The sequence below is a fragment of the Myotis yumanensis genome, unplaced genomic scaffold, assembly GCF_028538775.1.
Source record: "Myotis yumanensis isolate MYYU_CA2020_CCGP unplaced genomic scaffold, mMyoYum1.0.hap1 SCAF_1, whole genome shotgun sequence".
Lineage (NCBI taxonomy): Eukaryota > Metazoa > Chordata > Mammalia > Chiroptera > Vespertilionidae > Myotis > Myotis yumanensis.
The window spans coordinates 98,290,017-98,312,812 of NW_027223752.1; the positions used below are offsets into that span (position 1 = coordinate 98,290,017).

The following is a 22,796-nucleotide window of genomic DNA, read 5'->3' on the forward strand; positions in this document are numbered from 1 at the left end:
TATAAATTACATGCCCAGTGGTCATGCTCCCCTTTTCTTCCATTTGGGCAGGAGATGACAATGGCTAGGACATCCCTTTTTATCCACTTTCCTTCAGCTTTCATGAACTAATTTCTCTTTTTAGATGTAGGCAATTCAGAGCACATATCAGATAGTGATGTTTTGTGTCTTTGCTCTACAAATTTGGCCTCATTTCAATTTACAAATTGGTATTAACACACCATACAGTGTAGCCCTGGCACATAATAGGTGCCCAGAAATATTGATTAAATTAATAATTATTGATCTCCTGAGAAACGCTTCAGAGGCTGTGTGCTTACAGTGTCTCCAGCAACCCTCTAGGGTGCGGGTTTCTTATCAGCATAGAAAACCTACTGCTGTTATGTTAAACAGAAGCGTGGATATTTTTTTATCCCTTGCAAATCCTCAGAATAAAAGGGAGCCTCAGATCTTTATTTCCTACCTATTCCTTGATAATTTTTTGCTTAACTCACTTTTTACCCTACGCTTTTCCTTTTGTTCTTCTATTACCAAAAACTATGATAGTGACTAGAACAGGAGTGCTGCTTTCTGAAGGGTCACTGTGCGATATCACTGGGATTTCTGATTCTTGGTTCTTTTGTGGATCGCAGAAAGCTTATATAGGCAGAATGAGGAAAGCAGCAGCAATTGCTTTTGCTTCCTGTATTTCCTCCCCAAACTAACCAGGAGGCGCCCCCCCTCCTTTGGTCCAGGGTTGCTGCTGGCCTCTCCCACCTCGTTGTCTCTCAGTTGGTTGAAGATCTCAGTTGAGAGAAACCGCACAGCTATGTGTCGTTCTTTTTCCCACATAGGACTCTAAGGACTAACAGCAGTGCTTCACATGTAAATAATGCTTCATAACTTTCAAAGCACAGTCATGCTTCGTATCTCGTTAGCCATCCATAACAACTGAGGCTGGGGTGGAGGAGGCTGACCTCCTTTCCTCCTGCTTCTTCAGTCTTGATATGTCCCAGAGCATGGGCTTTCTAGAAGGTTGCCTCATTCTGAAGCCAGGTCTGACCTTCTGTATTAGCAGATAGGCATTTTTAGCTGGAAAAAAGAGAAGCCAATGAAGAAATATGGCAGGTCTCTTGAGGAAATTTGTCTTAATAATCAAATTTAAAGGCACAGAGGGGAAAAGTGTACATGATCATTTGGATTTTGCTATGGTAGCATGATGCTGTGACATTGACTTTAGTGGTACTAAATTTAAGGTGATAATTATTACCAGTATAGTCTCAAATTAGTTAGAAAGTTATTCCTATACAGAATCTGGAATTATAATTTGATTTGGCATTTTGATTCTTCCTTAGATATAGAAACAGATGTATTTGAGGCCTTTTAGTTAATTCTGTTTTGATTATTTAGATAAAACTGAAGCCTGAAATGCAAAATGCAAGCACGCACTATTTGTGTAACAAGAGTAATAATTCCTACTTTGACATTCAGTCATGTTAAAATGGGCAAAACTATCACTTAAAAGTTGACCAAGCCCTGGTTGAGCATCAGCCCATACACCAAAAGGTCACCAGTCAATTCCTGGTCAGGGCACATGCCTGGGTTGAGGGCTTAATCCCCAGCACGGGGCACGCAGGCAGCCAATCTATGATTCATCTCTCACATGGAAGTTTCTCTTTCTTTCTTTCTTCCTTCTTTCTTTCTTTCTTTCTTTCTTTCTTTCTTTCTTTCTTTCTTTCTTTCTTTCATCCTCTCTCTCCTCTCTCTCTCTCTCTCTCTCTCTCTCTCTCTCTCTCTCTCTCTCTCTCTCTCTCTCTCTCTCTCTCTCTCTCTCTCTCTCTCTCTCTCTCTCTCTCTCTCTCTCTCTCTCTCTCTCTCTCTCTCTCTCTCTCCTCTCCTTTCCTCCCTCTCTAAAATAAATTAAAATACATATTCAAAATAAAATAAAAGCTGACCAAATTTAATGGACATTATTTACTAGTTTAGGAAAGGTCTTAGTAAACAGATTTAATCTAAAAGTTACTTAAGTAGAACTCTGGCTCATATCATTCATTGGATTGCAAATCTATAGTAGTTATTTTGTTGTCAGATCTATTATACTTAGTGAAAAGGCTATTTTAAAGGATTCTAAATTAAGTTTTTTAGCAAAGTAAAATAAAAGATTTTAAAATCTAAGCACTTAAATTTGTCACAGTGGAATCTGGCTTTGCCTATACACTAATCTGTGGCATCTATTGTTTGGTTAAATACCTCTGTATTTGGTGAGTAAATGCTAGCAGAGATAGTTTAGTTGGATTGGAACAGATAATTAAGGTAAATTTGTTCTAGTCATTTTATTGCTTGAAAAATGACAGCCCCTGTGCTGTGCTCATTTATTCAACCATCTAGGGGAAAAGATCAAGGCCCAATGATTTCTTCTAATGTTTGAGAGACACGGGAGACTATTTAATCCTGCTCTGGATTCATAACACTTGCTCTTTTGATCAATGCTGCAGGGCGTGCCCCAGTTGTCAGTCTGCTTGTCAGAAGAACCAGAGGATCACATTAAGGCTGCCACTGCCTGGGCCTTGGCACAGATCGGGAGACACACTCCGGAGCATGCACGGGCCGTCGCAGTCACAAACATTCTGCCAGTGCTGCTTTCTTTGTACATGTCGGCAGAAAGCTCTGAGGATCTTCAAGTAAAAGCAAGTGCTTAATTCTTACTGTTTCGTGAAGATTTGTTAGATTTTTACTCAATATGTAATTTAAAATATCTTAATTTTCATTATGGACAATATTGCTTTTGTGAGTCAAGCAGAAGAACTGAGGAGAGTCTTCTTTGAAAATGGGTTACCCTTGTCTCTAAACATCAGTGATGTTTTAAAGAAAGATCTCTGCAGGTGCAAAGTTGTGAATGTCAAGTTGTGGTCTTCTACATTCCTCTTGCTCTTTTCTTATAGAATAGGCATTGAAGAGTAATAGAATCTTGGAGTTAGAATTGGCTGCAGAGTAAGTCCATCTTACATTAAAAGTTGAGTCCTGCCCTAACCGGTTTGGCTCAGTGGATAGAGCGTCGGCCTGTGGACTGAAAGGTCCCAGGTTCGATTCCGGTCAAGGGCATGTACCTTGGTTGCAGGCACATCCCCAGTAGGAGGTGTGCAGGAGGCAGCTGATCGATGTTTCTCTCTCATCGGTGTTTCTAACTCTTTATCCCTCTCCCTTCCTCTCTGCGAAAAATCAATAAAATATATTAAAAAAAAAAAAAAAAAAAAAAAGTCGAGTCCAGCCGGCTGGTCTGGCTCAATGATTGAGGGTCGATCTATGAACCAGGAGGTCATGGTTGATTTCCGTCAGGGCACATGCCCCAGTTGCAGCTCAATCCCCAGTAGGGGGCGTGCAGGAGGCAGCTGATCAATGATTCTCTCATCATTGATGTTTCTCTCTTTCCCTTTCCCTTCCTCTCTGAAATCAATATAAAAATATCAATATAAATCAATATAAAAATATATATTATTTTAAAATTTGATTGCAAAATAATTTAAGGTGCTTTCAAATGTTAATGTAACTGGGCAAGGGGTGTTCCTGAAGCCATGATCCACTTCTCCTAACTCCAAGTCTGCCTGTTTTTTAAAATTATATGTCTTAAATTTGTTCCTTAAAAGAAAAATGTTCACAGTATTCACTAAATTAAACATTTTAAAATATATATTTAAAAAAATCAAGCTTTCTGAAAAAATATTACTAGCTACTAAAATGATTCACAAAACATGACTCTAATGTAGGTTAGGTTGTTTAATAGTTATAGAATTTCAAAGAAAGAAAATACTACCTCATTTGGAAAAAGTTATTTTTTGAAAACAACTTTTAGAATTGAGCTGGATTTAAAGAAGTGCACAGAAAAGACAATAATTCAAAGTAAAATTAAGAAGTGCTAAATTATATTTAATTTTTAATTAAAATAACAAATTAACAAATAGTGGACAAAAGTAGGCTTACAATTATAATACAAATAAATATAGTAATTAATTAATAATACAAGAATAAACTTTCACGTACACACAACTGTAAATCTACTTTTGCCCACCCCGTATTCTTTATATACTACCAAGTTTATATAACTTGGCTTTAAATAAATGATAATGATACTCTGATGTATAAATATTACTGGAGTAAAATATAATTTTTATTGTGTTTTATTTTAACAAAGGTGGCTTTAGTAAAATATTTATGTTTAATACTAATAGAAGTTAAGGGTCCTCCTGCCTACATTTGATACAATATTTACTTTCAGAAAATACACTAGGTATTAAATTAAATTCTATCAATCATTGTACTATTAGCAATCTTCCAAGGCTTTAAGTCAAGCATGTCACACTCAAAGGCTAACATGGGCAAAATAAACAAGGTTTAAGTTAAGTGAGCCGCAAAAAAACAAAAGCTTCAATTTTCATAGACACGTAGGTTTATTTTGATAGAGACATGCTGAATACAAAGGGCTAAATGAGTAATCATTAACATAAAATAATATTTTATGAACATTTTAATAAAAATTAATATTTTTTTCTTGAACATTGACTTACCAGACTCTGAATAACTGAACAAATTAATAAGTAATGCAAATAAACCTATTTTTCTTGTTCTCTGAAAGTGAAATATTTCCTGTTGCACACACCAAACAAGTCAGTCCAAGACTAATGACGTGGCAATCGGCTGCTAAAATATTCTGTGCTAGTATTAATGGAGAGACATGGTGCTCCTGCGCTAAGGTGCGTAAGGGAGATGAATGCAACACGATTATAGTTATCAGTCATTAGTGAACATTGTAGTTCGTTATTAATAATTATGTATAACAGGATATTGTAAAAATTAAGTTATGAAAATTTTATTAAAACATTTCCTACATACTGTTATATTGGCTAGGCTGCAAAAATATGCGTTGTGGTCACATGCGGCCTGCGGACTGCGGGTTTGACATGCTTGTTTTAGTCCATCCAAATATCTTAATGTAGAGCAGCGGTTCTCAACCTGTGGGTCGACACCCCTTTGGGGGGTCGAACGACCCTTTCACAGGGGTCGCCTAAGACCATCGGAAAACACATATATAATTACATATTGTTTTTGTGATTAATCACTATGCTTTAATTATGTTCAATTTGTGACAATGAAAATACATCCTGCATATCAGATATTTACATTATGATTCATAACAGTAGCAAAATTACAGTTATGAAGTAGCAACAAAAATAATTTTATGGTTGGGGGTCACCACAACATGAGGAACTGTATTAAAGGGTCGCGGCATTAGGAAGATTGAGAACCACTGATGTAGAGACTTGATCATCCTTTTTTTTTTTCTTCCCCAAGGTCTCTTGGATTCTATAAGTTGTTGGGTGAGAGATCAAGTCTGTTTGATTTGACATTATCTCAGTAGGGAAAAGGCAACCAAGAGCTTCAGAAACTGTCTAATGGTATTTCTCATTCGTTACTCTGCAGCAGCTTTCAAATTATATAAGGCCATGTTTAAGTTTATTTTGTCCCAAAGGCATGTCAACTTCTGTAAGCATTCTCTAACTGGTTCTGATCCAAGAGAACCAATGAGCAACCCCTTGGAATCTCTTGCATATTTTCACATAGCCTTACTATCTGCCTGTACATGTTATTTCAAATACCTGATTAAAAACTGAAAAAAAATACATCTTTTTAATAAGCTTACCCATATATATTTTTTAAACATTCAGGCAATTACATTTTCATTTGTTTTGATTTAGAGGCATCCTATTGAAATGTTAGTTTTGGCATTTGAATAAGTTAATTCTATCACCTTAGTTATAAAACTATTTCTAATTTAATTATTTGACTTATGTTCTTATCATGATGGTTCTTCCCTTTAATTTTTAGCTTTACTGACATATAATTCATATACATATAGTTTACTCACTGAAAGTGTACAATTCATTGGCTTTTAGTATATTCACAGAATTGTGCAACCACACCTCAGTCTAATTTTTATTCCGCCATTAGCCATCATTCCATATCTTCCCTACCTAGTCTCAGGCAACCATTAATTTACTTTCTGTCTTTGTGTATTTGTCTCTTCTGGACATTTAATTTAAATTAAATCATACAATAAATGTGGCCTTTTGTGCCTGGCTTCTTTAACTTAGCATAAGTTTCAAGGCTCATTCCTGGATAGCATATATCGATATTTGTTCCTTTTTATTGCAAAATAATATTCTATTGTATAGATATACCACATTTTGTCCAGTAAAGCTGTTAAAAATCTTAAATCCAGAAATTGACAAGTAAACAAAATCTTAATATACCGATATTCCTTTCATGCTGGACAATGCAGCTGATTTTTTTTTTAATATATCTTTATTGATTTCAGAGAGGAAGGGAGAGGGAAAGAGAGATAGAAACATCAATGATAAGAGAGAATCATTGATTGGCTGCCTCCTGCACATCCCCCACTGGGGATAGAGCCCGCAACCCAGGCATGTGCCCTTGGCTGGAATCGAACCTGGGACCCTTCAGTCCGCAGGCTGACGCTCTATCCACTGAGCCAAACCAGCTAGGGCGCAGCTGATTATTAATCATGACATACATTCCTACCTAGAAGTATGTATAAACATAAATCTGGTATGTTTCTTGACAAAGGATAGTAAAGCTCGGTGAATTTCTAGTGTCATTAGAAGTTCTAATCCTCCAGGATTCTTGATTAATAACTTGACAGTGTATCACCAATTTGGTACTGTTAGAATTAGAATAAGGCTGTCTGCATGGTGCGGTGAATGTGATCTCTACTATACTGTTAGTACCCTTTGTCACCAGTTAAGGTAAATATACTGACCTGCTAAAGTCACCAAGATCCTAAGATGGTTCTTCACAAAGGTAACTAGGTATGTTAAGAATTGAGAGTTTAATTCCAATTTGTTATACTACTTGTGGAAAAAAATTGTGCTGCATTACTTAATTTGTTGTTGTTTTTGAATCTAGCTTATAAAACAATATTTGAGAACAAATATCAAGAGATGAGAGATTACAAGACTGCTTAGCCTGGGTCTCTGGGAAACCATAAATTCAAGAGTTTCTTTATTTGAGAGCACAAATGTGATAAAAGTTTTTGTAGACTACATTTATCAACTATAAAATTCATGATACGAACATCATAATGCTCTTTGACATTCAAGAGCATTGCTAACTGTTGAATAACAAGATTCCAGAAGACCAAGTCAGCTAAGGTCTCAGAGAGAGAACAGGTGATCGGTTGATCAGAGGAAGGAGGAACTGAAGCACAAACCACAAACATACAAGCAGACAGATGTGGATTTCCAGTGGAAAACATCTGTAGATAAACCCAATTGTGGAGCCTTCCAAAGTGAAGGGGGCAGGCTTTCATACAAGGCAACAGAATCACAACCAGCCATGGCCTTAGAGCTGTCTGCAGGGATGTGCTACGGTCCATCAGAGCTCTTCTTCAGCTATGCTTTTGGCAGGGGGGCAGCACCACGTGTTGGCACCATGAAATACAGATGCTGGGGAGGGTGGGAGAGGGACCTGCAGGCACCTATTCTTTCACTGTGGGTGAGACACTGCCTCGTGTCGAGTGTTCCTCTCCAGTTGAGTAGATTCTGTTGTGCCTCTGTGAGTGGGGCAATTTCTACCCGTGACCTATAGCAGCATATCTGCAAGTGCTCACTGAATACTGCACACAGTAGAATATTTCTGACTCCACATCTATAAGCCATGAAGCCGTTTGGTGAACACAGAATGTCTGATAATGGCACTCTACAGTAAACTAAGTATTTTCTCATATTTGTTGATTGGAAGGAATAGGACATTAGTTATCTCACAGTTTCACATATACAAAATATAATACTTATTAATTTTTAGTCCTTAGCTTTATTATTTCTAATTCAGTTTCCTCATAGGTATTTTAAGAACTCAATAACACACTATACATTTTAAAATTTGGCACAAAGACAACTGGCAGGGTATCTATCTATCTACACTAATAAAAGAGAAACATGGTAATTAGCGTACGACCGCTACCCTTTTCATTGGCTAATCAGTGAGTATATGCAAATTAACTGTCAGCCAAGATGGCGGCGGGCAGCCAGGCAGCTGAGAACAGGATGCTTGGTTGCCCCAGCGATAGAGGAAACCAAGGTTCCCGCCTGCAGCTGCAAGGCTCTGAGCTCCTGAAGCAACAGCTCCAAAAGATACAATGTTTCAATTATAGAAGCTAAAAGATGGCGGTTAATCTGCATACTCAGGCTCCAAGCAGTAGAGCAAAGCCCAACAGCCCTGAAGCCGCAGAGCAGAGAGGCCTCACTGCCCAGGGATCAGCGGAGCCGAGAGGCCTCCCGGCCGCCTGGATCAGCGGAGCCAAGAGGCCTCCCGGCCCCTGGATCAGCGGAGCCGAGAGGCCTCCCGGCCCGGGGATTAGCGGAGCTGCGAGGCCTCCCGGCCCTGGGATCAGTGGAGCTGAGAGGCCTCAGGGTCCCAGGATCAGTGGAGCCGAGAGGCCTCCTGGCCGCCTGGATCAGCGGAGCCGAGAGGCCTCCTGGCCGCCTGGATCAGCGGAGCCAAGAGGCCTCCCGATATCAGCGGAGCCGAGAGGCCTCCCGATATCAGCGGAGCCGAGAGGCCTCCCGCCCCGGGATCAGCGGAGCCTGATGGAAGCCCTGTGTGTTTATGCACCCTGGGGGTTCAGAGGTCCTGTCCTAGGCAGAGGCCTATGGTGAAATTTTTGACTCTGAGAAGCAGCCTGGGGGCTGGAAGGCGGCTCCTCTGACCTCAGTGCTAGAGAAGACGATTAAGCAGAAAACTAAAGAAACCGATTTTACATCATTTCCCAGGTGGAGAACAGTTGGCATGTAAGCCCCTGACCAGTGCCCAGCCTCTCCTCTGTCAGTCTATCTCACTCTTAGGTACCATGTTCTTTGTTCTGTCTTAACTGCAACTCATTTTTAAACTAGATTGCTTTTAAAAGAAGACTAAATAAAGTTTCCCTTAAGTTATTTAGGTGGTGCTGGGGCTGCTGGGGCTGCTGGGGGCCTGATAGAAGACACAAACACGCAACGGGGGGCCTGTACCCAGCAGCCCCAAGGCCCGCCACCTTGGTGCTGGGGCTGCTGGGGGTATCAGAGACACAAACCCGCAGGCCCAGCACCCAGCAGACCCAAGGCCTTCGTGGCAGCACTAAGGAGCAGCAAGCCAAGTGGTAGGAAGCAGCAAGCAGGTGGGCAGTAACAAGGGAGGGGTCCCGGACTGCAAGAGGGCACATGCTGGGCTAAGGGACCCCCCACCCATCCCCAGTGCATGAATTTCGTGCACCGGGCCTCTAGTATATATATAAAAGCCTAAGCAACCCTTACAACTGGTCGACCGGACGACCAGTCAACCGGTCACTATGATGCACACTGACCACCAGGGGGCAGACCCTCAACACAGGAGCTGCCCCCTGGTGGTCATTGTGCTCCCACAGCCAACCTCCTGCAGTGGACCAACCTCCCGTGGTCCCTCCCCCCTGGCTGGCCAACCTCCAGGCCCCGATTGGCCCGATTTAAACTGGGTTAGACTGAGACCGCCCCAATCGGCCCCAATCACCAGCCAGGCCAAGGGATCCACCCGTGCCCGAATTCGTGCACCAGGCCTCCAGTTCTATAATAAAACCAATGAAAGATAGGAGTTTTTCTGACAACTATTTTTTTTTTTTTAATGAAACAACTGTAGCTTAGACCAGGAAATTGATTTTATTATTTCAAATTCCAGGAACATGAGAAATGAAATTTGGTCAAGCTTTAATCGATTGCTTACTTTGATATGTATTTTGCTTTGTGTTTTAATAGAGTAAAAAGGCCATAAAGAGTATCTTACAAAAATGCACCTATTTACCAGCCCTGGAGCCATTTCTCTATGATGCTCCTCCCAATATTCTAAAGCATGTGGTTGGACAGTTCAGTAAGGTAAGAAGTGCCCTTAGCCTGCAAGTAGGGGAAGAAAATGAAGATGAATTAACTTGTTTTTTCTGGTGGATCAATGTTTTCTATAAGATGGTGGCAGGGTTCTCCTACTTTCACTGATTGTATCGACAGGGATGGTAACAGATTAATAAAATTCACACATACATAATCTACACTTCTTTCTTTCTCACGGTCTCTTAACCATCTTTTTTAGTGTTCTTGGGAATAAACAGTATGTCAACACATAAAACGCTCATAATATAATTTATATTGGTAAGTAGCTTTTAGTAATTCCCCTGGTGTCTGTTAGACTCACTCATCTGGGAACACTGCAAAGATCTTATAAAGAAAAGAACAGTCTCTGAGGCACGGAAATACTCTTCCTAAAGGTCATGCAATTACCAGAGACGGTCTCAGTCATTTAAAGTTAATTGAATTATTTTATGAACAATTTTAACAAATGCAGCAGTTATACTTCTTAGATTATTACAGATTAAAAGTAGTAAAGTAGGAAGGTCAAGTTGCTAGCAGTGGGCAGCAGCCAGCAGGACTGACTGATAGCAGAGGCTGAGAGAGAATGACCGCATTGCCACAGCCACTAATGGCCAGGATGGTGACCCTAAGCCAGTGGTTCTCAACCTTGGCTGCACATTAGAATCACCTGGGAATCTTTTTAAAATCCTGATTTCTGGGCCTCAGCCTCCGGAAATTCTGTTTCCTTGATATGGGGTGGGGCCACAACATTAGTAACAAAGAAACAAAATTTCCGGAGGATGAGGCCCAGAAATCAGGATTTTAAAAAGATTCCCAGGTGATTCTAATGTGCAGCCAAGGTTGAGAACCACTGCCCTAAGCTATCAAGAACTTGTTAAATTGTGCTCAGGAGCCTTGATTTAAGAAAAATCAGTCACTAAAGTAAGTAAAAATAAATCAGTGAAATTTGCAAAAGGTTCAACAGCCACGATAAAATAAAGACAATACCTCATATTATGTACTCCTATAAATATGCCTATGGGAATATTTGCTTCAGGCAGAATTTTGTGTTTTCTTAATCTAAGGGTACCAGAGCATTAGATAAAGATGGGAAAGCAAGGCAGAAGGTAAAAAGATAGTAGTTTACTGTGGCTGGGGACAGACATAGGAGGCACGCAAACTCTCCAGACCAAAAGAATATTTAAAACTGACATATCTGTGGGCCATTCCACTTTTTAAAAATATATAGTAGTGTAATCTTTTACTGTCCAGGTGATGTGTGTTAACATTCTATTAGCCTGATCCTTTTATAGTTTTTATTTGTTAAATGCCTACACGTACCCTGTAAAGCTTTGAGAGATAAACAAGAATAAGACAACGTTAGTCTTCAAAGAACTTTGTAATCTAGCTGGGGAGACCAGAAGAAACAATTAGAAAGTACTTCAGTGTGCGAGCCTTCATAATAAACTTTTCTAAAAAGAAGGACTGGGGAGGGGTGGGCGGGAGCCAAGGCCCTGGGCCGGGCACGGGCAGGCAGAGGTGGCGTGAAAAAAATAAATAAAAATGAAAAGGACTAAGTGAATGTAGTCTGAGGTATTGCTGGGGGGCTTTAGTGGAGGAAGTGCAAGTGAAAAAAAAGCTGGTTTTGAAGAAAGAGTAAGAATGATGGGGATAGAAAGCGTGTTTCTGTCAGAGGGAATAGTAGCGAGGACCACGGAAGAGTGCGAATCCCCACATTGAGAGCCCCCTTTCCAGGACCTTCCTTGTCTGGTCAGCTGTTGTCATGCACAATCAATTCCTTCACCTGCACTGGCTCTTTCCTCTCAACACACAAACACCCGCTCTCAAATCCAGTGACTTTTAGTTCTTATTGGTTGCTTCTTAAAATCTTCTCTTGGGTTGATTCCTTAACTTTCCTGATTCTTCTACCTCTTTAACATCTCAATTTCCTTTTCCTGCCTACTCCTTAGTATGTTCCTTCCTTTGTTGAACATTAATTGAGCATCTATTAGGCACCAGGCATTAAAGAAATAAATGAATAAAGGTACAATTTCTGCCTTCATGACATTTATGTGTGCAGACATATAAACTGATAATTAAAATATTTTGTGGCAAGTGCATGGGGCTTAACACAATGCCATGATAGAAGAAAAGTACCTAACATCCTGGGATAAGAGAGTAGGGATGTCTCACAGGAAGTTTCTTAAAGGAAGTTTCTCTGACACCTGAGCTGAATCTTAAAAGATAAGAGAGAGTTAGCCAAGAAATGGGGGGAGGTGCATGGAAGATGGAAGGGCATTCTAGGTGAGGGAACAGCATGAGCAAAGGCAAGAAATGGCCTGTCATGTGCCCTTTGAGGTTATTGAACAAAATTTGGGATAGAGATTGGTGGGAAAGGAAGCTGGAGAAGTATTTAGTTGCTGGGTCACAGAAGGCTTTCTGAGCCTTGTTAAGGAGTGTGCCTTTAATTTCGTAGGTGGTGGGAAAATGTTGAATGGGTGTCAGCAAAGGAGAGACAACACTATGTTTTATGTACATGAGTGGATCTCCATTGCCTTTGCTCATATTCATAGCCTTTATTCCATATGCACAACAAAAGAAGTTCATAGATTTCTAAAAAGACTGAATTTTACTTGTAATCATCAGCAAATTTAGGCTCATTATGTTACAGGTATGGTAGACACACATTCTCTCTTACATTTTCTCGTATATATTATTGCTTTTCAACAGTAACACTTCAACTTGGAAAAGCAAATCTGACATCTTAATGTGCTTCACTTTTCAAGGTGCTGCCACATGACAGCAAAGCTCGCCGACTGTTTGTAACAAGTGGTGGACTTAAAAAGGTTCAAGAGATAAAAGCAGAACCTGGGTCTCTTCTACAAGAATACATCAACAGCATTAACAACTGCTATCCAGAGGAAATAGTAAGGTGGGAAAAATTGACTTTGAGAAGTTCAAAATCAGAATGTGGTTTTTCTGTTTTCAAATCTATATTTTATATCCACTCTGTCAAAATACTACATGAGACCAGTGTATACCTTCACCCCTGCTCTTGATCACTTTTTCTTCACAAATTAAGTAATGTTCTGATTGACACACACATTTCCAAATTAAACTAGGATATCATTTAAGACATTTATGTACTAATTTAAGACATGCTTTACTAAAGAATACCCAAATACAGAGTTCAAATTAATCTTTAATGTGAACCTGATTTAGAAAAGGGCCTATGGATTCTGATTTTCATAGTTCCCTGAATATATTATTAAGCTCACACTTCTATTAATGGGAATATTACAAATAGAAAAAGAAATATGTTGAGTGTCAAAAAGAAAGTTACAATCCATATTTGGAAAAAAACCCTGAATAAATAATGTTGTCTATGAAATGCAGGTGCTTTATAGTAATGTAGGAGGAAGCTACTTTTAAAATTAATTTTTTTAATGAGGTTGATTTGAAGATGATTAAACCTAAGCCCCAGACCTTGTAAGCCTAAAAGAGAACCATATCACTAACCCCAAAATAATTATGTGGAAAAAATGCCACAACACAATTAAGAATTAAAAGCCATATTTTTCTAATCCTACACTTATTTCTTATTTTCTCTAATATTAGAGAATATAAATTCCAATTTTAAAACTTGTTATCCTAGATAATAAAAGGCTAATATGCAAATTGTCCCCTCAACTGGGAATTTGACTAGGAGTTCAACCGAAAGTTCAACCAGAGGGCAGGGCAAGCTGGCCAACACCCTCGGCCCCTCACCCCAGCCAGCCCCAGCCCCAATCGGCCCTCCACCTGTGCACGAATTGGTGCACCGGGCCTCTAGTAACATATAAATGATTCTTCCTATTTAATATTGGTGATTCTTAATATATATGGTAACATTGATTCTAAAAACACAAAAATAATTTTATTTAAGATTAAAATCTGTTTTCTGTTCACATATGTTCTACAGATAAATTCTTTCCCAAGAGATAAGTTTATGCACTTTTGGAGTTTATGAGAACTCCTTGACCAAAAGAGTTCCAATAAGTTAGCTTTGAAAATATTAGTACATATAAAATATACCAAAGGAATAGTATATCATAAAATGTATACCTATTACATATAATGTACAAAAATTTTTTGATATACCAAAAAAGTTTATATAACACTAGAGACCTGGTACATGAATTCATGCACCAGTGGGGTCCCTCGGCCTGGCCTATGGGATCGGGCTGAAATTGGCTCTCCAACATCCCCCAAGGGGTCCCAGATTGCAAGAGGGCACAGGCCAGCCCAAGGGACCCCACCGGTGCACAATCGGGGCTGGGGAGGGACATGGGAGGTTGGCCAGGTAGGGAGAGACCACAGGAGGGCTCCAGGGCATGTCCAGCCCATCTCGTTCAGTCCCTATTGGTCGGACTCCAGCAGCAAACCTACCAGTCGGAGCGTCTACCCCCTGGTGGTCAGTGCATATCATAGCAAGCGGTTGAGCAGCCTGAGCAAATCATTAGCATATTGTGCTCTGATTGGGTGAACAGCCAACCAGTCAACCAGACACTTAGCATATTAGGCTTTTATTTATTTTTTTTTTAAATATATTTTATTGATTTTTTACAGAGAGGAAGGGAGAGGGATAGAGAGTTAGAAACATCGATGAGAGAGAAACACCAATCAGCTGCCTCCCGCACACTCCCCACTGGGGATGTGCGCGCAACCAAGGTATATGCCCTTGACCGGAATCGAACCCGGGACCCTTGAGTCCGCAGGCCGACACTCTATCCACTGAGCCAAACCGGTTAGGGCATATTAGGCTTTTATTACATAGGATATACGATATGTGTAAAACTACTAAATGGAGAAAATATAAAAATCTTTTTTCAAGGAAAAAAATAGTTAATTTTTACACATTTGCACATCCCTTTAGGAAGAATGCTATTTTATGTAAGTTTAAAATAACTTTCAATACAATTTTCTAACATAAACAAAATTATAGAAAAAATGAAAACTAAAGGGCCCCCAAATGGAATGGCCTATTAGAATTAACCAATGGTAAAGAACTTTCTTGTCTTTCTATACTCTTCTAAGGCTATTTTACAGAGCACGAAGGGAAAGAAAAACTCTATCATGTTAGAATCTAATTTGGTGTTTTGTCAAAATACCCTTGTAAATTTTTCACTTCTAACATTCTGTGATCTGGGATTTTATTTTTAAAACTAGAGGCCTGGTGCATGAAATTTGTGCACACGTAGGGTCCCTAGGCCTGGCTGACATTCAGGGCCAATCGGGGCCTTCACCTGCCAGCCGGGGCCTCCCTTCCCTGGCTGCCGGCTGCCTGTCGAGGCCTTCCTTCATTCCGCACTGCCCCCTGGTGGTCAGCGCACGTCATAGCGAGTGATCAGTCTCCCGGTCAAACTCCCGTGGGGACAATTTGCATATTAGGCTTTTATATATCTAGATTGGCTAATTATCATGAAGAATTTTGGTTAGCTGACTTTTTCAAATTTCTGATAAATTTTTTAAAGCATTAGGTTCTATAAAATGGTGTTTTATAGAAATCTTTGAAACATTGTTTATGAAGAGACCAATATAACCTTTAAATCGTTTTATTTTTACAATCATATTTTTAAGAATCACTTAATGTCTCTTTTAGAACTAATTCTTTATAAGACAAATTACCAATGATCACATTCTCTCTGCTCTTTTTAGCCTAAATATCTACTTCATATTGCCTTCCAATTTTAGTAATCTTTAAAAATTTCTAATGAAGGTAGTTGGTATGATGAGAGAGAAGGCACCCAGGACTAGAGGTTAGAAGATTTAAGTTCTAGTCCTTGTCCACGCCAGAGCCAGAGATATTTTTGGAACTCTTTTGTCTTCTTAACCTCTGCCTAAACTAGGGAGGGGAAGATGCTTTTAGGAATCTTCTAATTTGGGGAGAGAGGCATGCATACAAGTCTTCCATTTGACACATTTCTGATATGGTAACTGTATAATAACCCAAATTCAACATGGATCTATGGTAAGGTTAATTCAATTATATTCTTAAAGCCATAGAGAGCCCTAGCCGGTTTTGCTCAGTGGATAGAGCTTTAGCCTGCGGACTGAAGGGTCCCAGGTTTGATTCTGGCCAAGGGCACATGCCCAGGAGGTGGGCTCAATCTCCACTTGGGGCTGTGCAGAAGGCAGTCAATCAGTGATTCTCTCATCATTGATGTTTCTCTCTCTCTCTCTCCCTTCCTCTCTGAAATCAATAAAGATATCTATTTTTTTTTTTAAGTTTGAACAACTATTTTTTTAAAAAGCCAGAGAGATAAATTGGAATAACAGTGGTTGACGGGCAAAAAAAAAGGAATTTCCTGTTTTTTGGAGGTTCAATTCTTTTATAAGGAGTATGTGGTTAGTACCTACCATATAGTAGCACAATTTTTAAAGTTTGGGTTTTTATTTGTAATATACTTCTTGCTATTGACATTAAAAAATACCTTTCTTGCCCTGACCGGTTTGGCTGAGTGGATAGAGCGTTGGCCTGCAGACTGAAGGGTCCTAGGTTCAATTCCAGTCAAGGGCATGTACCTTGGTTGCAGGCACATCCCCAGTGGGGGGTGTACAGGAGGTAGCTGATCGATGTTTCTAGCTCTCTATCCCTCTCCCTTCCTCTCTGTAAAAAATCAATAAAATTAAAAAAAATAAATACCTTTGTGTCTGACATATTTATAAGGTCTAGGAAGGTGAGGCCTACTTTAAAATTTGTGACTAACTCAGAAAAAGCAGTTGTGAATTCCTCAGTGTATGAATACTTTGAAGAGATCCACTTGTTGAAGGACTTTTCTAGAGTAGGAGGCCTTTAGAGAAAAAGCATTCTTCAAGGTAGTTTTTACATTTGTCTGTATGTATCTGTTTAACTATGGCTACCTATAAGAACACACTATTGAGAAAATACAGCTCTGTTTTGTCCTATAACTTGACAAATTATGGAAGAAATTAGTATACTCTCAATTATGAATTTTTAAGTCAAGCATCCAAGAATAAAGATAATTAACAAAAGACAAAGCAAGTCTCGAACTTTAGGTTTTATCTGGAGAAAACACCTTATGAGTATTTGTTATTTTAAGTGTTTTGGAAAGTTTTAAATTACAATTTAGTTTTTTATTCATTTATTATATTCTAGAATGTCTGCCAAATTTTATTTGACATATTTTATATGCATGTAAGTTCTTTCCATTGTATATGAATCATCCTACAATATATAAATAAATATATTTAATATCTTTATACTAAATCTTTTATAAAATGTTCTATTTATAAATATAAATTTATAGATGCCCAAGAACAAATGAAATCAATTAACTTCCTAGGTATGCAGAATGGAATAGTTGTAAAGCACTTATGAAGTAGTTCTATAATATGAATTATACTCCCCAAATTTTTTTGTGACCAGACCTGATTAAAACATGCATTGAGAATAATCCCTAAGACAATCTGAATGCAGAAGTTGATTAGTAATGATAGATTATGTTGTCTAACTTATGAAAAAAAATCTATTAGTTATGATCATTAAAGCAACATCAGTCACTTGACATAATAAAACAAGTTGCTTTAATAAAATACTATCACTGGGTCCAAGTAACTTACTTTGAAAATATCCATTCTTTGCCACTGCACTGATAGCCCTTAAGTGTCTTGTTATTTATCTAGCACAGTTGAGTGAGTTGGTGTGTTTTTTTTCTTTTTAATCCTCACCTGAGGATATGTTTAGAAAAAGGAACAGAGGAAAGAAGGGGGAGAGAGAAATATCGATTGGTTGCCTCCCATATGGACCTCAACAGGGGATCAAGTCTGCAACCTAGGTATGTGCCCTGACGGAATCGAGCCTGAAACCTTTTGGTGTATGGGATGCCACTTCAACGAACTGAGCCACATGGCCAGGGCAATGTTCTTTTCTTGATAGGCTCTAACCTTGTGCACAAGCATTACTGGAGCATAATTATTCAGAGGTTTGATTCATAGAATTATTTCAGATAAAAACAACATCTTATTGAATCTTTTGTGCCTACTGGGCTAAATCTTTTCACCGGTATCTAATAAAAATTTTCTTTTTCAGGTATTATTCTCCTGGATATTCAGATACACTTTTGCAAAGAGTGGACAGCTATCAACCACTTATTAACTAAGCAAATTTACATTTATATATTCAAATTCACAGCAGAGTAATTATGAATAATAGTTGAATAAAGGTCTTTCTAAATATTTGAACTAAGTATACTCAAGATCTATTCAATGTAAAGTACCTTTAGGTAATATTTTCAAATTTATGTAATACTTTAAAAATTAGCGGCTTGACTATGTGAGAAACTATTCATGATCTTTTATAAAGGATTTACTCTAAAAGTAGATATAAATACATTAAATAATTTTATGGCATTTGTTACTGCTCTATTAAAAACCACACACACACACCTCCAACTAGAGACAGATGAAAGATAGTATTCAAAAACTCAGTTATTTTGGCCAATTCTTCATAGGCATAAGCAAGGAAAACTGGGCTTACAAATTCTACAGGTTATAGAAGGGAAGTAGTTGAAAGAGGAAACTAATGACAGAAGCAGAAAGACTCGAATGCTGGTGACATAGATGCATTAATCTAGCACACAGACTCTGTGAATAGCCTGTCAGAGATAACCTTACGAACTTAGGAAACTCCTGTTCATCCCAAGTTTTCCAAGGTCTTTTCTTACCCTACCTAAACCGTTCCTTACCTTCCTGGCCAGAGAGGATAGAAGGTCAACATTAAGCACTATGCTACTGCAGACAAGCTTTCCATTTTCATGGAAAGGTTTCTTAGTCTAGCTCTGCTCATGAATAAACAAGGAGGCAGGCATGTAAAATGAGCCATCAGTATTCCTTTGTCCTAGCTTCACTTTCCCAAGTCTCAAAAGTCACATTTTCAGAGATTTAAGACACAATTTGGAAAGAACACCATCAGGCTCAGACTTCACATGCATCTTCATTCCGTTAGGGAGCTAAAATGGGATGAGAGGGGCGTTCAATACAAGTTTAAGTAACAGCAGCATTAGAATTGTTCCTTCCATTTTTTCTGCTTCTGGCCTTGGGGAATATGTGATTGGATTTAGGAATCTTGGTTAGTTGGTATGTGTGTATCTTTTGATCTAAAGGAAAAGTCCTGACATGATCTCCTCTGGAAAACTGGAAAGGAGTGGATGAAAACCTGGGAGCACCTAGGCCTCGGTGTTTCCAATCTGGCTGGCTTTCAGGTGTCTTTCTCAGACTATTTTTATTGCTTCTTTACTGGGTCTATAATGTTTAGCCTTCCCTTTGTTAATTAATAACCAGGTTATTACAATGGTATCACTCCCCCCGAGAGGGGGGAAACACCTCCTGTAATCTTATAAAGGAGAAACAGACAGGTCTGTCTTCTTGTAACTGCTGCCTGCCACCAAGGGGTATAAACCTACCTGTCCCAAGGTTGAGAGGCTCTCCCTGCCTGCCAGAGGAAGGGGGAAGCAAAAAGGAAAGGAGTGCCAATGCAGAGAAGAGGAATTTTGCAATGTCCAGGTGAGTCTGGTGTCCCCGGGGAGGTGACATGGGTTATGCCCAGGAGGATGACTCTTTGGACAAGCTGGCGTCCTTGTTGTAGTCTGGAAATGACCAATTTAACAAGGTTAAAAAGCACAATTGAAAAGTGAGGAAACTTATAACAACTAAAGGTCTAGTGAGAGGCAAAACCCATTTGATAAAGGGAAAGATTAACTTAGTTCCCCCGATTAGGTCAGAGGAGTGGCTTCCCTGGAGGTAGGTGTGTTGTAACTGTCGAAAGTCTTTTTGTCCTCCAGAGTTAATCTAAATTAAGCTAAGGAAATATTCTAAGGTTTCCCCCATGAGAAACTGTGGGCCTTCTCTGTCTGACTTGTTTGGACAGAAAAGGGAAAGCAGTTTCAAGTGAAGCCGATAGACCATTCATCTTTCACTGACTTAGTCGTAAGTCCAGATCGCTGAGTCTCATTTCAGAGGACAGTGATGCAGATGGTTTCTAAAGTGAGGTCTATATTTTGTGAGCAAGCAATCAGGTAAATATGGACATAGGCACATATTCTATGATAACAGAAGCAAGAAAGGTTAATGTACACAGCAAATCATAAACCAGTTGCGAAGATTTCCATATGCAAGGCTTTGCTGGAATGAAAGCAGTGACAATCTGATAGATTGCAGTTAGAACATCTCTGGTGATGTCATCAGATGCTGTATGGCACACACAGACACAGACTTAAAAACAAAACCATGAGGACAATTTACTGCACCCGAGTCCAATACCCACAACTGGGCATTGTAGTTTTCATTGAAACACAATTTTTCTCCCTCATGTTTAAGGAGACTGTATTAGTCCAGTTTTAGTTTGACTTGTTTGCATAAACACAACAAGAGTAGCAATTACTCAAATTTGTTTGGCTAGAATCTTACTTATTCATAAGGAATCTTTAGGTTGACTTTTAGTCAGCAGTCAGCCCCTCACGGCAGAGAAGCCAAGGCCCATTTGCCGTTAGGCTATGCCCGGAACACCTATACATTTGGGTCAAGTCGTTACATCCTTGAGGTCTCCAAAGGTGTTCTGAGGTTCATTTATCGTTGTATTTCAGGAAAGCAACCTTCAGTCCTTCCCTGGAAAGACTGCCATGAACCATGTGACCAAGCAAGGTGTCAGGCCATTTCTGCCAGTGGCTTTTGATTGGCTTCGATCAGTTTGTCAGTCTCAATTCTGTAAGGCAGGGGTCCTCAAACTTTTAAACAGGGGGCCAGTTCACTGTCCCTCAGACCATTGGAGGGCCGGACTATAGTTTAAAAAAATACTATGAACAAATTCCTATGCACACTGCACGTATCTTATTTTGAAGTAAAAAAACAAAACGGGAACAAATCCAATATTTGTATTTGCATGTGGCCCGTGGGCCGTAGTTTGAGGACCCCTGATGCAAGGCATTCTGGTGTCATCCAGAATCCAGGCATGTCTCTCAAATCATGAGATTTGTCTCTCAGAATCTGCAATCCGACAGATGACTCAGATAAGCCTACTGGAGACTAGGTGTTAGCATTATGAAGGCAGGCAGTTTTTTTGTTTTTAGACAAACCCAGAATAAAATCCCTTTCCAGAGTGAGCACTCTTGAGGAATGGAAGTTGTAGTATTGTTGATTTCAAGGATTTTTTTCATAATACAACAAGGAACTGAAAACAAAAATAATTATTTGCTCCCCTCCCCAATCTCAAAATGGAAACATGCTTTAAGCAGTGGTTCTCAACCTTCTGGCCCTTTAAATACAGTTCCTCATGTTGTGACCCAACCATAAAATTATTTTCGTTGCTACTTCATAACTGCAATGTTGCTACTCTTATGAATCGTTATGTACATATCTGATATGCAGGATGGTCTTAGGCGACCCTGTGAAAGGGTCGTTCGACTGCCAAAGGGGTCGCGACCCACCGGTTGAGAACCGCTGCTTTAAAGGCTCTGTTTCTTTAGGTAAATGCGGAGATCATTGTGAAACTTAAGCCGTGGAGTTAAGTAAAGGGGTTGTGGGTATCACTGGTTTCTGAACTTCGGAGCAAAAGACAGGCACCTGCCTCACTAAACATAATGAAACACATCAACATTTTTAATATCTGCATAACTCAGTTGAACCAATACTTTCAAATAACCAATGAATGCATAAATACTTTTAAAGGTGGTCAGTTTTAATTTCTAATACAGTAAAAACATCGATAAACACAAACAAAAGCCCTTTGGAATCCTCAATGATTGTAAGTTATTGTTATGGAATAAAGTAATGGAGATCAACTTAAGAAAGTTCCCGAATCACGTAATTCATTCTTTCCTCTTTCTCCACGGTTTCCCTACCACGGTTTCAGCCGTCCTTTCAGAGCAGACCAACAGCTGTGTGTGTGTGTGTGTGGGGGGGGGGGGGGGGGGGGCGGGGGGAGGAAGGGGGGGCGTAATATAAAAAACAGGTTTTGCCCTGGCCGGCTTGGCTCAGTGGATAGAGCATCAGCCTGCGGACCGATGGGTCTCAGGTTCGATTCCGGCCAAGGGCACCTGCTGGGTTGCGGGCTCGATCCCCAGTAGGGGGTGTGCAGGAGTCAGCCGATCAATGATTCTCTCTCCTCATTGATGTTTCTATCTCTCTCTCCCTCTCCCTTCCTCTCTGAAATCAATACAGAAATATATTTTAAAAAACAGGTTTTATTAGTAGGAAGGAATCGAAGATTCTTTAAAGCCCTTAAGTTTCCGATGGGCACAAAGCTGAGTAAAACCACAGACGTGAAAGACCAGAGGGACGGGCAGAACTCCCAGAGCAGCGGCAGGTGGGCTGGGAACCTGCGAGTGAACAGGGGCAGCGGGGATGTTGCCAACACCTTGAGCTTCCCTGCGACTCCCGCTTCCTCCCGCAGGCTCCCGCGTAAGGCGTCTGGGGAGAACCGAGGGGCCGCTTCAGGAAAAAGGCGGGAGGGGGGTGGGGGGGGAGTCTCTAAAGCCCACGCCGCCCGCAGCCCCCTCAGACCTCCGGACTCCGGGTGCCTCCCCGCCGCCCCCCACACACCGCGCCCCCCACCGAGGCTCCCCCCACCAACAGGTCCCGGTCCTCCCCCAGCTGCTTCCGGAGGGTCTCCGCCTTCAGAACGTCCACATCACAGCCCGGGTTTAAGCTCGAATTTCCCGCTCCAGTTCCTTGGCCAAGTTTCCCCAAGCCCGGCACAAAACACCCACCAGAAACTGCGAGCCCTACAGGGGCCGCTTCCGGCGGAAGCTGAGGCGAGCGACAGGAGGGAAGAGAGCGCCCCCGGCGCCTGTTGTTGACGGAGCCGCCGTAGATGGGCGCTCCCTGGCGGCGCCCTCC

The 22,796-nt window shown here is 40.2% G+C and overlaps 1 protein-coding gene across 5 annotated transcripts in view; it reads left to right on the plus strand.

Annotated features, from left to right (window-relative positions):
* SPAG6 (sperm associated antigen 6) overlaps positions 1 to 21,728 on the plus strand; it is a 53,745-nt gene extending 32,017 nt beyond the window's left edge. For 4 of the 5 annotated variants that reach the window (XM_070428300.1, XM_070428299.1, XM_070428301.1 and 1 more), the window contains 4 exons: positions 2,475 to 2,666; positions 9,816 to 9,932; positions 12,689 to 12,834; positions 17,995 to 21,728. In XM_070428300.1, the coding sequence (XP_070284401.1) occupies positions 2,475 to 2,666; positions 9,816 to 9,932; positions 12,689 to 12,834; positions 17,995 to 18,064 (525 nt within the window). In that variant the 3' untranslated portion in view covers positions 18,065 to 21,728. The remainder of the gene's footprint in view (positions 1 to 2,474; positions 2,667 to 9,815; positions 9,933 to 12,688; positions 12,835 to 17,994) is intronic. The other variant, XM_070428303.1, reaches the window with a different exon arrangement.
* Positions 21,729 to 22,796: the final 1,068 nt, after the last annotated feature.